At 39.1% G+C, this 15,043-nt stretch overlaps 1 protein-coding gene across 1 annotated transcript; it reads right to left on the reverse strand.

Annotated features, from left to right (window-relative positions):
- Positions 1-1,109: 1,109 nt before the first annotated feature.
- Positions 1,110-14,794, reverse strand: LOC115270398 (arrestin domain-containing protein 17). The gene is made up of 2 exons (XM_029880013.2): positions 13,556-14,794; positions 1,110-1,659 (listed from the first exon to the last, which is right to left on the reverse strand). Exons 1-2 carry the CDS (start codon positions 14,568-14,570, stop codon positions 1,508-1,510), a joined length of 1,167 nt encoding a protein of 388 aa, XP_029735873.2. The 5' UTR covers positions 14,571-14,794; the 3' UTR covers positions 1,110-1,507.
- Positions 14,795-15,043: the final 249 nt, after the last annotated feature.

The following is a 15,043-nucleotide window of genomic DNA, read 5'->3' on the forward strand; positions in this document are numbered from 1 at the left end:
ACAAAAGTAAGGTTCTTGGACTAAGGCCGCTTGGGCTCTAAACGTAGCCACTACCCAAACTAGGCAAGAATAAATGCTTTACAATCACAGCACAACAAAGAAAAGCAGCAATAAAACCAGAACGATATCGATTTAAAGCGCCAAAGGCGAGGATGCACAGAATACACTGTGTAAATCGCATTATGCGAAACTATAGACGTGGAAATTTAAACTAATGAATAACGTCTTCATAATTCACCCTTCTTTTCTTTTTTTGTGGCTCTACGTCCCGACTGGGACTTGGTTTGCCTCGCTTCAACTTAGTGTTCTTTGAGCACTTGCACAGTTATTAATTGAAGGGCTTTCTTTGCCTGCCATTGCATGAAATTGTATATTGTGAGGCAAGGACAATGATACACTATGCCCAGGGAGTCGAGAAAATTTTCCCGACCGGAACGGGAATCGAACCCGCCGTCTCCGTATTGGCGGTCCAAAATCTTAACCACTAGGCTAACTGGAGACCCCAGCTCTTATTAAGCCTCAAGTTTGAGACTAAATAAGATCTGGTGATTGTCTCGGAGAAAAACAAGGTCCATTGCATCATTACTACGATTAGCACAGTAAGGGCAAAATACTGTGGAGTGCGCCCTGGTACTCCACAGCGCCGTTAGCAGTTAATTCCCTCTTCTAGGGTACCCCTTCCTATTTCATCACCTTTCCTTTTCCTTATCCCCGTCCCTTGTCCAATTCTCATTCAGGTAGATGATGAAATAGGCTTAAATATATGGCGAAGGATGGCTCAAATGTCTTAAACGAAGGATAACGTGCCTCTGGAGCCGGCCTTCTGATACCTCAAAATGATCATCACGCATGCAATCCCTTGGCCCAAAGAACCTTCCCTAACTGCCAAATTTAACATTCTGTGACCTCTATGGAGACGCAGAGGTTAACATGATCTCTATAAGCATAGTTTGTCTACTAATATTCCAACCCCCCCTTTCCCTTGTCTGACTGTAAAGGCGTGACCGGAGAGCTTTTTATACAATTAACCACCATATTATGTACAACGATAAATGTTATAAAAAAAATGAGGAAACTTTCAATAATTTCATTATTATTAAACGCGCAGCTTTGTTTTTATACTCATCATAATTTATCTTCATTCATTCATCACATCCTTTCATCAAAAACCACCGCTTATAAATAATCCTACTCCAAGCTCTCGCTTTCAATGGAATGTTGCAATTTCTCAGCGACGCACCTTTAAACCGCCATCACGCCGGCCAATTTCGAAACAGCTTGTGCACCGGTGACACAATGTTTCATTGCCAAACAAATTTGCCCTCACCGTTGCGTAGCCGCCGATAAGAGCCAACAACACCTTGGCACCAACCAGTGGAGCAGCCAGCCAGCGAACGCGGTGCAATTTGTGTTATTGCTGTTTTCCTCCAAGTCGATAAGTGCGGCGACACGCTACGTCACTATTCCATTAGGTTGCTTGTTGGTGCGCTTTCGTTTCGTTGTTCTTTCAGCTGATTCGATTCGGAGTCGTTTCGTTCCCGTCGAACTTGTAGACCGGATAGCGCGGGGTGAAAGGTTTCGCTCCCAGCGTTTGGTGCTCGTCGTCCTCCTGGATGTCGACCGCTGCCCGGGTCGTCGATTCCTCGAAGCTGTGGGGCACTGTAAGGGGGAAAAGTGCGGAAATTATCATCCTGGTAGGTAATGAACATAGTCATAGCTAGGGGAGGTCCCAGGGATGCCAGGCAACACTAAAGGTCCTTAAGGTCTTGCATGATTACTGACAGTGAAGAAAATTATCGAACAATAGGAAGCAATCAGTGAAGTACTAGATTGAAAGTAGTGAGCTGGATTTTTGTATGGTGAGATGATCAATTCTCCGTTTCTGCAAAGAAATGCTGCAAACAGCGTGGGTTATATGATTTCTTGCCTAATTTGATGCTGTTTGAGCAAAACTTTGGGTAACTGTGTTGTTGAAGTTGCAAGAAATAAATAATACAACAACACAGTTACCCAAACTTTTGCTCAAACAGCATCAAATTAGGCAAGAAATCATATAACCCACACTGTTTGCAGCATTTCTTTGCAGAAACGGAGAATTGATCATCTCACCATACAAAAATCCAGCTCACTACTTTCAATCTAGTACTTCACTGATTGCTTCCTATAGAGGCTCAAAACAAGCAACAAAAAAGCCGCGGAATTGCCTTTTATCCCAACTGGTAACAGATAATGACATGATTTCAAAAGTTTTTCAACTCGTGAACAATCTACTATGGGGCCATCCATTAAGTACGTCACGGTCCTAGGGGGGAGGGGGGGTTTGTGAAATTGTGTCAAGCAATGCATAAGATATAGGAAAAACCCGTACGAAGGGGGGAGGAGGGTCTGAAATTCCCTAATTTAGCGTGACGTACTTAATGGATGCTCCCTATTATGATTTTCAAATAACTCAACGTACATATGTACAGATGGGTAAATTATTGATTAAATTGGGAAAAAATCCACAGCTCAGGTAAGATTTGAACTCACGACCCTTATTCGCTAGACAAGTGCTTTACCAACTAAGCTACCGAGCCATTAATGTACGATTAGCGAAAGCGTATTACCAACCCAAAATCGGAACTGGTTGATGGTAAATTTTCAAAATCGTTGCAGTGTTTACTGTCTCGAAGTCTCCACTCGAAAATTGCGGTTCAAGGCTTAATCATTCAGAAAGTTTCAGACGATTTCCTACGGACTTTGAAGGCGTAACAGGGGGTTTCCGAGGGTCATAAGGTGGTATATCAGGAAGTCTCAGAGCATTTAAGGCTAGTTTCAGAGGCGTTGCGGAGGCGTTTTTGATGGATTCGGAGTATCGCAGGTGCATGACATGGGGTTCATGTGGGTTTTGGGGGGACCCAATCACAATATCTTTTGAAACGCTCCTGAAATACCCTTTAATTTAAGGGTGTTCTTGAAACCGCGCTGCTACAACCCTGGCCTGAAATGCCTCGAAACGCCCCTGAAACCTCCGTAATGCCATTGAAACGCCCTTGAATTCATCATAATTAATTTGACCACGGGCTCCAGAAACCTCCTATAATGCCTGAAAACCCCTTGAAACGCCCCTGAAATGTTATCAAACATCCATAAAACTTATAGGAACGCTCTTAAAATGTTAATGGAACTCTCTGATTCTGTAATGCCTAGAAACGCCCCTAATATCCCTTATCAAGCCCATGCACCAGGGGGGGGGGGGGGGGGTTGGATGTTAAACCCCCCCCCCATTACCGACGCTTCATATACTAGGCGCCCCTCCGCCTTTTGCCGAAATTGAGAAAAACCCTCCTCTTGGTCCCACTTCTGTGCACGGGCCTGCCCCTTGTAACTCCCTTTCAAGGCTCTGAGACTCCCTGAATTGCCCTGAGAGCCCCTTGAAACGTCTCGGAAGCCCTTTGGAATCCCCTTTTTCGGTTGGAATTTCTCCAACATTTTTTCAAGCGTCTCTGAAAGTCTCTGAAAGGCAAAACTGAATGCATTTCATATGGATTTTGTTTTTCGAAATTTTGTTCAAAAATGGTTTGGGCAAAATTGAAAATTATTTTCCACAAGGAAAAAAATCAGAGGATACCTTGATCTATCCTCTACATATGAACGAAAACCGATTTTGAGAATATTGCTCAGTTATTTACTTAATAAAAATAATTAAAAAACAAAATATGAAGAAATGGATCCAATTTCGCCTTAACGTTTATTCAAAAAAAAAATCCTCCATAAATATCCCCAAAGAATCCTCCAGAAATGATTTCGCCCTTTATTTTTTTCTGTCTTTTACAATTTCTCCTTCAGAAGTGCTTCCTAAGTACATTCCAAAAAGTTGGCGAAGATTTTTCCAAGATTACACCCGGAATTTTTCTAAGGATTCCTCCAGAAATTTCTCCGAAAATTCCTCCACAAGATCTTTTAAAAATCCCTGCAGAAGTTCCTCCAACGGCATAAATTTATAAATTTCCCCAAGGATCCGTCTTGGGATGCATTTAAAAGTTTTTTTGAAATTTTCTTCAGTAAATCCTGCGAAAGCTTTTTCAAGGATCCCTACATAAGATCTTTCGAAAAATCTTCAAAACATTGCTCTAGAAACTGTACAGAAGATTCATCCTACTATTTCTGTGACAGTTCTTTCAATTTTTTTTTTAATTTAACCCAGAAATTTCTTCTGAAGTTTTCCGATGATTCTTTGAGAAACTCCTAGAAAGTCTTCCAAAGATTCCCCAAAATATGTGCGAGGATTCTTGATAAAAAAAAATCTCTAGAATTGTCTTCTAAAATTCTTCCGAGGAAACATCAGAAATTTATTCGAGGGATCCTCCAAAAGTTCATCCGTGGATTTCTACAGATATTGTCTCGAGAAGTTCTCCTAAAATTACCCGTGGCGCAGTGATCAAACGTTCGTTTCATAAGCGGATGGTCATAGGACTGAAAATTTTCCGTACTCGAAAGAGGTTATGATGATTGTTGTTGTTGTTTTTTTTTTCAACAAAAGTTAAGACAGCTCAAGATACAAGAAGCTTCTTCAATTGCACGTAAAGCTCAGGAAGAGACATCATTCGCAAGTAGAAAGCGGCCATTCCAAAGTAATATTTTAATGTTTATTGTGTTGCTATGGTAAGTTTACTTTTATGAAAACCACAATAAACCTAGCAGTGTCATAGTTTCTGCTCTTCCACCAACAGATGTCGTTAATAATCGAACGGATCGCCATCTGTTGAGAGTTTGAACAGTTTTACTGTGGCAATAATGAATGCCAAAAGGATTACATTATCGCACATTGGAGTAAACCATATCGAAACCTGATCATAAGTGGAAAAACTCAAAATAAATCAATTGGGTTTTTAGCTGTGTTTTGGTCCAGTGTAGTTTTCAAGTAATCGTTTGACAGTTAAGCAGTGACCGAATGTTTTGTTTACGCTTATCAGAAGAGGTTTAGTGAAGTTGAATTTTAGCCGTTTTCTTTGATATTCCGGTGATGACACATTCACAGCACGTTCAAGTTTTGACCGTATCAGGTATCGGGTATCAGTAGGTCGGCTCCAGAGGCACGTTCTCCTCCATTTGGGAAATTTGTGCCATCACCATGAATACGAGCCTATTCATTATTTACCTGAGGGAAAGGGAAGGGAGGAATAAGGGATGGCCTAGGGAAAGGGAAGGTAACCCAACTAACAATTGCAAGTCACAAACAAGCAAGCTTGCTGAATTGTTGCTTAATAATGGTAATGATAGCTGAACTGAAATTATGCTCTACACATTACTGTTTAAATGATTTTTCAATTGAAAAAGTAGTCAATGTTCGACTTTCCTCATCGGTATCAACTATGATAAATTAAAACACTTTTCAAACGTTTAACAAGAAATTTATTCGGCAAGCATTGATTCCTTAACAAAGGAGTTTAACAAAACATTTATCTGCATCTTATTACGCTGATGTATCGATAAGCATATGCTCCTGAACAATGTGCTTTTCACTTGTCAAATAAACGCCTTCAGCCCGTCATAGTTTGACTCGGAACTTTGTTCGGATTATGGGATAAATCATGGCTTAAACTGTTTAGACAACCAAATTATTAAAGAACTAATATTTTAAACGAATCACATAAAATAAAACAGAATAGAATTATGTAGTTTAACATTGAGTGCCAAAAGACGTAATCAACGTAAAAATGAGGCATGTAACAAGATATCTTGTACCTTGATCATTATATTTTTTATCTTCCGCAGCAGTTCGATTGTAGGAGACACTTGGATCGATGCATTTGACATTGCAGTGCTGTCGTGTTTATTGAATATTGTTCCCGCATTCACCTAGATAACCAAACAGCATTCAGAAATCGACACATTTCAAGTATCCCTAAACATCCATATGCACTATTTATTGAACATAAATTGCTTAACGGATCTTCTACTGAGCATGAGAAGATAACTTGAACAGATGCTCTGAATGCACCATGTCCAAGACCATACCGCACCACATATTGTCATACATTTTTAAAGATCGATATTTAATAATAAACTTTTTGGCCGCATTCGATACAAGTTTTCTCACCGTGCGATAAAAATACTGACAGCGAAATCAGAATGGAAAACACGTGTTTTGGGCTGAACAGTTGTTGAAGTATAAGGCGTTGTTCAGTTGATTACCACGTGCTGTGCTAATTCACCACTGCTGAACACAAGTTCAGGAGTGACCATTATTGAGTCATGGGAAGATTATGTTTTGCTTTGGGTGCTGCATCTCACCATCTCTAGGATGGCGCAGATAGGAAGGCATGCGGCTGGCAATCGACAGGTCTCGAGTTCTAATCCGGATTTAGGTAATTTTATATGTAATTCTTATTTCATAATAGGTGTTCTCATAATAATAATAATAATAATAATTACTCTCGTGAAAGTTCAAAATTTTTGCATTTTATTTATTTTCTGTCATTTTTGCCAAAGCTGAATAACAACTTTCCTTTACATTTGTAAAACGTTTTGAAGAACAAAAAATTAAGTTGGTGCACAACATGATGCTTTATAAATTCTCCAAATTTGTGTGAACAAAACCCGAACATAAGTTGTACGTGAAAATAATTCAAATGTTATTCAACATTATGTTGAATTAATTCGTCATAATGGTGTTTGTTAAATGAGTGATTGTTAGTTGGGAAGGGAAAAGGGTCGACATAATCGCATAAGCGTACCACAACGGGTTCAAACCCTGAAAAGGGCACTGTAAAAACGCATAAAGCGTAAAGTAAGTCTATTCTTTATTACACCAACAAAGCTAGCCATGGAAATGTTTGACACTTCGCAGGTCGTTTTGACAGACCACACACATGCGAGAAAAAGACGGATGATATATTCTACTTTATCGATCTTGTTGCCGTCCTCTTCATGCTCATGTTACATCTGTCAAAATGACCTGTGAATTGTCAGTCGTTTTGAGGTTAGGTTCGTTGGTGTAATAAAGAATAGCTACTTGCCACAACGGGTTCAAAATAACAGAACATCCTAAAGATTCAGGTTTCTTAGGTCAGTTTCACTTAATCAAGTGTTTACCGAGTACTCGGAAACGTAGTTGCGTAAAAATTGGGTAACTACCCAAGTAACCAAAATTTCAGAAAAAAGAGTACTTTATAAGCTAAGCAGCTTGCTCGAGGTTGCTCATTAGCCTTCAAAGCAGCTTCAATTTTAAGTAATTTTGGAACTTGAAAGTTCACATAAGCACGCTGGATAGCCTTTTAAGCAGCTTCTGACAGAAATTTGACAAAATTCATGCTGAAACAAAAATGTGTTTTCAGAATCACAACTCCCCTGTTGAAGGGTTTGTGATTTACATGTCTGGAAATTGCTTCTGATTATTATATTTTCACATATGTCGCATCTATGTAGATTTGAACTGAATCCTCCTGTGTGATGACCTGCCGACTTACCGCTGCGCTGCTGAAGACACTTGACAAAGCCAAGCTAACTTCACTACTGTACAAATGTGCAAAACTAGCTGCCGACAGAAAATCGATTTAAGCCAGACTTTTCCCGCTGTTCACTCAATCGTAACTGTAGAACTGTGGTAGAGCGTAGGATTCTCACGCAGCGACTATTGGTTCGAATTCGATGGGCGGCAATTTTTTTTTGCTCAAGCCTGGTACTCATTGATTTGATAAATTCATATTTGTATTTTATTTGTGTATGCTTAAACTGTTGTTTTCTGTAAGAGAAATAAATTTAATCTTCATTGAAACACAATGCTACTAAACTGAACTTCTATGAACTTTAAAGTTCAGACAAAGTTCCGAGTAGCATCTTAAGCAGCTTCAAAGTTCCGCGAAGTTCAGATAAAGTTCCGAATTTCCAGCAAGGCTCATCGTTAGCCTCTTAAGCAGCCAGAAAGTTCCATTTGAAACTTTATTTGAACTTCGCGGAACTTGAAAGTGCATTTTGTCATGGGAAGCGGAACTTCTGGTTACTTGGGTACGCAATCAAATGATTCAAAGTTCCACAGCCGGATTTTCAGCTAAGATATACAAATGAAGCAGCCTGTTGAGGCTTGTGATGGACAAAATGATAAGTAGGAAAATTACATTGAGTTATCTCAATTGCGTTTCTGCTACGAGATTCTTCAAAAGTGATGGCAAGACTCCCGCATGGGGGCATCCACAAACACTCAATTTCCTATTCGCTGCTTGACGTAATGCCGAGAAGAGATGATGGTTTTTGAGCATTTGATAAATCCAATTGGAAATCATTGAAAGATAAATAGGACAATCCATGCGGCTTCCAATATAGAATCGAAAGGTCCGTGTTCAAATATATCCTGGAAATCCAAGAAACACCCAAACAAAATTGTTTTTGAATGAATGCTTTTCCGATATCGTATACAACGTTGTGTAAACAAATCACAGTGGACTTTCCAGTTTGGTAAGCATGTTGGTTCCCATGGAGAGGCATGTTTGCCAGAAAAACATCACGGGTGTGATGCTCGACAAAGCATTCTAATCATTTCAGAAGAATGAGGTCAAATTGATAGGTCTGATCTTAATACGATGTATTATCCAATTACGGAATAAACTTGACAGTATAATCCCACCAAGAATTGGGAATAGCAAGGCTGCAAACAAGCAATTTTATCAAAACATTTTAGGGCTCGAGGCATGACACGCGAGATTGCCATTTCAATTTTACTGAAAGTAGCAAACATCAGGTCAAACGCAAAATGCGAAATCATATAGGTGTTAATTGAAGCATTACATCTACATAGAAATCTCCCCTACGAAATTAAGGTGCTTGGACCAAAGCTGTTCTTTTATGCTGAAGATTGATCTGAGCTGTCATAACCACAGCTACTACCCAAACTAGGCACGATCAAACTCTCACTCACAATCACAACATAAGAAAAAAGAGCAGCGATAAAAACCAATTCGGTATCGATTGAAGAACGCCAGAGACGAAGATACACAGAGGACACTATGAAGAACGCATAATGCGAAAAGCCATATAGGTTATAATTAAAGCTAATAAACAACATACTAATAATCCCACCCTTATTGAGCCTCGCAATTGAGGCTTAAGAAGGATAGCAGATTATCTCGGAGAAACACAAGGTCAACTGCACCATTGTTCCAGTTAGCGCAGTAAGGGCAGAATACTGTGGAGGGCGCCCTAGTACTCTACAGGCTCCGTTAAGCAATTAGGATTTCATTAGACCCCCTATCGATTCATTCTTAGGCATGGTAAGCATATAGCCGCATCACACCATGAATTAGGGGTCACATGTTTATTGGACTCTTACCACCGGAACAGGCAGTCCGTAGTGTTATTCTTAGCCAATTGTGACAACCGACACTACACAGCTATCTAGGCTGATCAAGAAAAGAAGTCAATATTGATGATCAACTTCATTCGGACCCGAACAGCCGTCCGTACAAAGTGAATAAAATTGATTTTCAACCAATTCAAAGATGCAGTTTGTTAAAGAAGATTAGTGTTATTATTCTGTTTATTTAAAACACAAACAAATTGACTCTAAGTTTTCCATCCAATATATGAACAATAATGGAAAACATGTTTAATGGAATCCTTTACCGTACATTCCAAATGAAATAAGTTGATTTTCCGGCTATTCAAATGAAGAAAGAAAACATTCCGGATGTTTCCGGTTTCAAAAGTTGCAACACTTTGAAAAAATCGTGAAAGTTATATTATTATTTGATATTATTTGCCTAGAATTGGAAGCGAATGAAATAAAATTAACAACTTTAAATCCTCTATAAAAAAAATGCCTAGAAACACAATTTGGCTACTACAATTCAACATCTTTCAAACGAAAAAAGAAGTTTTAAATCGGCCAACTGATTCAAAAGCTGTGATTTTTTGAAAAATCTTGGCTTTGAAAAATCTTAATTTTTACAATCATAAAATGGGTCACCCTAATGACGGAATAAAAAAACGGGTCTTACTATTTTCGATAAACTACAAAACCACCAAGTATCACGATGTTTGGAGACACACTATATCGGTTTTCTATGGAATGGTTGCATTGTTAGACAAAACAATCTTTTTGAAGTCGGTTGGATGAGTTGTTTCTCACTGCTAAGTGAATTTATTGTTAAAAATTCATTAAAAACTATGAAATACGTTTCCAGCATCTACATTCCAAAAATCGCATTTTGCCTCGCGTTTTCTCGAGCACAAATCAGCAGATGCATCATACAAATTGGTCTGAAAAAGCTACTCAAAGTTTACTGCGTATAAACAAACAACAAGCAGCTTATTCAGATCAATTTACTTGATGCATCTCCAGATTTGTTCTTAGAAAAAATCGTTCAAAATGCATAGTGGCCAGTACTCTGGCAACCTTGTCCTGAAGGCGAAATTGATAATTAGGGCATTATTCAAATGCTATTGTTTCTTTTGTATTAAATCGCAAAGAAATATGCTTATTCAATTTTTCCCCAATCATTCGATCATAGTGAAAAAGTTTATTGGAATTAAATACACTTCAAAATAATATTCCCAAAAGTCACAAGGAAATAAAATTGTCCATAAAAAAATTTAAAATCAAAATAATTCAACAATTCATAACACAATGTCAAAACGGTTTCGTCTTAAAAAAAAGCCCAAATAGGTTTTAAAAGGAAAATATTAAAGTGTAGGGATGTTCAAAAATTAGAATTAGAAAAATCAAAAACCATAGTTTATGAAATCGTGATTAGAAAGAATCATCGTCCAAAACATGATTGAATCGATTTTAGGTGGCGAAAAATGATACTTAGATCAAAATCTAAAATTTGGGTATGAAAGTTTTAACCATAACCTGATTATTACCAACCCCTAAGACCAAGCCCACCCGTGGGCTTAATACTACACACGCAACAGCACGTCGTTAACGATTTTTAATTTCGTTATCCACCCATTTTCGCACCGGTCGTTCGTTTCCATGTGAGTAAAATAATGATCGGTCGCCTTTGCGCACCGGTGGTCTCTATTCTATCCGTACCATCGGATTTTGCACTTCTGTAAATCATCGCAATATTTTGTGTATTTCTGTGGTGTTATTGCAAATCTTATTCAGTATAATAATCTGTGCTCATATTTTGAAAGAAGGGGTTTTGGATAAGATTAAAAACTGTTAGTAAAAAATGAACTCAAATAAATAATTTCCTTGGAGATTTGTACCAGTTTTTATGCGTTTAAAGATATCATTTTCTCAATAAGGGATGATTGTATTTAATCCCGGAATTCAAGCAATCTTTTTTTTTAATTATATGTTTGTTGCTTACTGTATGACTTGTTGGTTGAATTTTTATCTAAAATAATATCCATCTCTTCAATATCCATGTTGACTTTCTCACAAGAAATTTATCTGAATTTTGAGCATATTTTAAATAATTAAGTTAATTGAATAATTATATCCCTTGCATTTCCAGCACATTTATAACGTAGTTGTCTCCTGTACAACTTCGCGTAGGTCAAGATTCTTGAATCCTGGTTATAGTAGAAGCTGTCTTCTAACAGTCTGCGATAAGTTTGCGCAACCTTTTTTCATTAACGTGTATTTTAACATCAGTTAATTCTATACTCAGTCACAACCTTTTAGTTACAAAGCATCAATCGGAAATCTTAATATATATTGCGATCTTTTGGATGCTGGTATATGAATATTTTGTTGGAAGCAGATTCTATGCGCTTGAAGTAGAATGCGTATTTGTCAAAGTACATAATGAGCCCACTCTCCTTTTTGGCACTTCATACAACAATAATTGTTGTATTTTAACATCCAACTCCTTGCATTTTCTATAACGAGGAACCTACAATATGGCAGTTCTGCACACCGCCTATTTTAATTGATGAAACTTGGCAGCTCGACTACATTTTTTAAGATTTTTATCGGTATGATTTTAGTTTTTTTCACAAAAAGAAATAATTGTAGTGTTTCTATGATATCTGAGTAGAGTTAGGTACAGTCAAAGCATCTTTGAAAAATCGTAACTACTCTTATCTAATCTCATACATACGCGGAATCTCTCTGGAAAGCAATCGTGTTACTTTTCTTGTCAATACTGATGCTTGCAGCATATCAGAGATATGACACATGCATCAAAGCGGCCTGGTTTACTGCGTTGTATTTACGCGCAAAGATAATTCTTCAAAATACTTGGAGTACAGAATATTTGATTTCGGCAAGGTACATCTCGAATTTACAGAAGAGGAAGGATGCGTGGACATTTTGTACCAAACGATTCAGATTACATGTTGATGAATATGTTTTGAATATATGAAAATGTGTATAATAGAGCTATGAATAAATGTGTAATATTGGAAAGATCTCCCCAATTGTTGGGTTGCTTTTAAAGATCTAATGTCGAATCTCCTATTCTGTATGATCGATGTTATTCACATGGGGTCTTCGCCGATTTTTTTTTCTGCTTTGCCCTATTGTTTCTACAAGTGTGAAGTTACCCATTTGCACACTTTCTTCCTAATGTCTCGTTTATTTAATTTATATTTTTAAATTTATATTAAATAAACCACCCACTCACGACCACCATTTTCAAAAACAGCAATCAAACCAAAACTCCTTTGCCTTTTTGAAATATACACGACAAAACAAAACGCGAGGCACAGCTCTTTCAAAGCGGGGGATCTCATCCCGGAAAATGAAGAAAGAAAACCTTGTGGTCACTTATTACCGTCAAATGGTATCTTTTCGGGTTAGAAAATACGCACATCTTCTCACCGGAATCTGCGACGAATGACGATAATTTTGGAACTGGTCGGAACAAACTTCGCGAGTTATTTATTTGGACATTTTTCTAAATGTGCGGAACTAAACTTTACTTGCTGCGTAGAAACCCCGGCTCAAACATGTACGTGTTAAAACAGCAAAACTCACTGAATCACTATACATTTCTTCAAATATTAGTTTCGAAACAAAAACTAAAGGTGCGATTATGAGCAATCGTAACTATTTTTAAGAGAAAATCAATACATTTTCGATATGCATGATCCTAAAATTGGCGAAGAAGGGAAAACTTTATTCAATGCTTGTCAATTTGAACCTATTATTTTTCTGCGTTTGTATTGCCACTCTATCACAATTGTATGTCAGACAATTTGTTGTGTTATTCGTGTAACGATCTATGATATTAATTGGTTGAAAATTTCAAATATTTGATGCAAACTAAAATAAATTCCTACCTATACAAAACAAGAAAATCATTCACTAGAAACTATATACCTGGCAACAAATCCATACTCATGTTCTTTCGTCTCCTCTTTACGCTACCCAGAGAGCTAAACGCGAGAGAGCGCACGAGCCTACGGATAGAGACCGTACTTTGCGTGTCTCTATATTCTAAGCCCTGCTACGAACCGTACGTAAAATATTCGCTTTCGAGCCCTACTTAGCAGCGACCGGTGCGGTTCGCTTCTTTGTTCGGGTCTCTACTTAACGTTAAAACGCTTGATGGAGCCCATGAGTGGGCCTGGTCTAACCCCCTAACTACGCTAATAGCACAGTATCATGACCATCACTTACTTTTCAACGACTGGATACTGCTCGCTAGGAACTGGGTCGAAAGGTTATTACTCGACCTGGCCGTCCGCCCATCCACGACCGAAGCTTGCGCCTGAGATTTGTCCAGATTGGCCAGTGGCACCGTACCGATCACGATCGGAATCTTCACCTGCGGGCATCCATACAGGCCCGGTATTTTTGCAACCACTTCGATAAAGTACTCTATTTGGATTATGCTGGTCGAGCGGGTCGGGGGCTCCGGTGGAACCAAAAGACGCCGTTCGTATCCTACCGATTTATTGCGATCTACGCCACCGCATTGATACTTAACCAGCGTAGAAAGCACGCTTTTGCTTTTCTTGCTCGATGATTGGCTGAAGTATTTGACCTGCCGGCGAAGTTTTATCTTGAGTTCACTTACATCCTTTCTACTTTTGTTCATGACATCGACCACAACCGAAATCAGTTGTCCCGGAACATAGCCAGTCATCGGAATGCACACCGTCATAATCATGGGGGCCGATCTGCATGGTCCACAGCTAAACTGCTTCAGGTTCTCCTGCACGGTGGCAACGTTCAAAGGTGGCGAAATCTTATTCAAATCCAACTGGTTTACCACCGTAAATGCTATCTTGTATGTTAGATCGTACTTCCACGGCCGTTCGAACACTATTCGCGCTGTGTACCGTATGTAACCGAAATCACCTTCAAACGATGTGGGACAATCCGTTGGCAGCTTGTATGAGAACTTGTGGATATGTGTTCCCTCTTTCAGTTCCACTTCCTCACCCCCTTCATTCTCCACAAACTTTTCCAAATGACTAACGTAGTCCTCACGGGCACTGTATTGCACACTGGTCCCCGTGCCGACACTCTCCGACCATCGCACACTGCTCTGACCGGTAATCTTCAAAAAGACACTCTTCACTTTCTTCGCCTTCGGCACTGTGATCTCCACCTGACCGGCGAGAGTTTGACCCGCGAAGAACACCCCGTGCGAGTTGTCGAACGAAATGTCACAGATGGGAGGAGCCATTGCAGCTGGGTCCAAACACGCGAAGATGCGACGACCCACTTTCAACGGATGTACCTCACTGACTGACAGACGACTAACCGTAACAGGAAAAGACAGAACGCGAAAAAAAACTAAATCAGCACCGGAGCTGATAACGAAAAGTTGCGATCGCTATCAATTACAAATTTACAATCAGAAGCACATATATTTACGCCCACACACATAGAACCGAAATCACAGTCCCATAATGCTGTGTACCATTGCATTTACGATACCTACAGAAAGCGGGACGCACCGGGAAACCAATTAGCAAAGTGCGCAAGGTGCGCCGGGGAAGAGCGGGAAACTTGGATTAACGGGTGTTCCTCGTTTGACAGTGGAATTCGATAAGATAATAATTGTTATCGGTGCGCGGGCCAGTTAGTGGAGTGGTTCCACCAAGTCGGAAGTTGGTTGGTACGGCAAGCCAACTGAACGGGAGACACCCCTGGAAG

The sequence above is a fragment of the Aedes albopictus genome, chromosome 2, assembly GCF_035046485.1.
Source record: "Aedes albopictus strain Foshan chromosome 2, AalbF5, whole genome shotgun sequence".
NCBI classification, from domain to species: domain Eukaryota; kingdom Metazoa; phylum Arthropoda; class Insecta; order Diptera; family Culicidae; genus Aedes; species Aedes albopictus.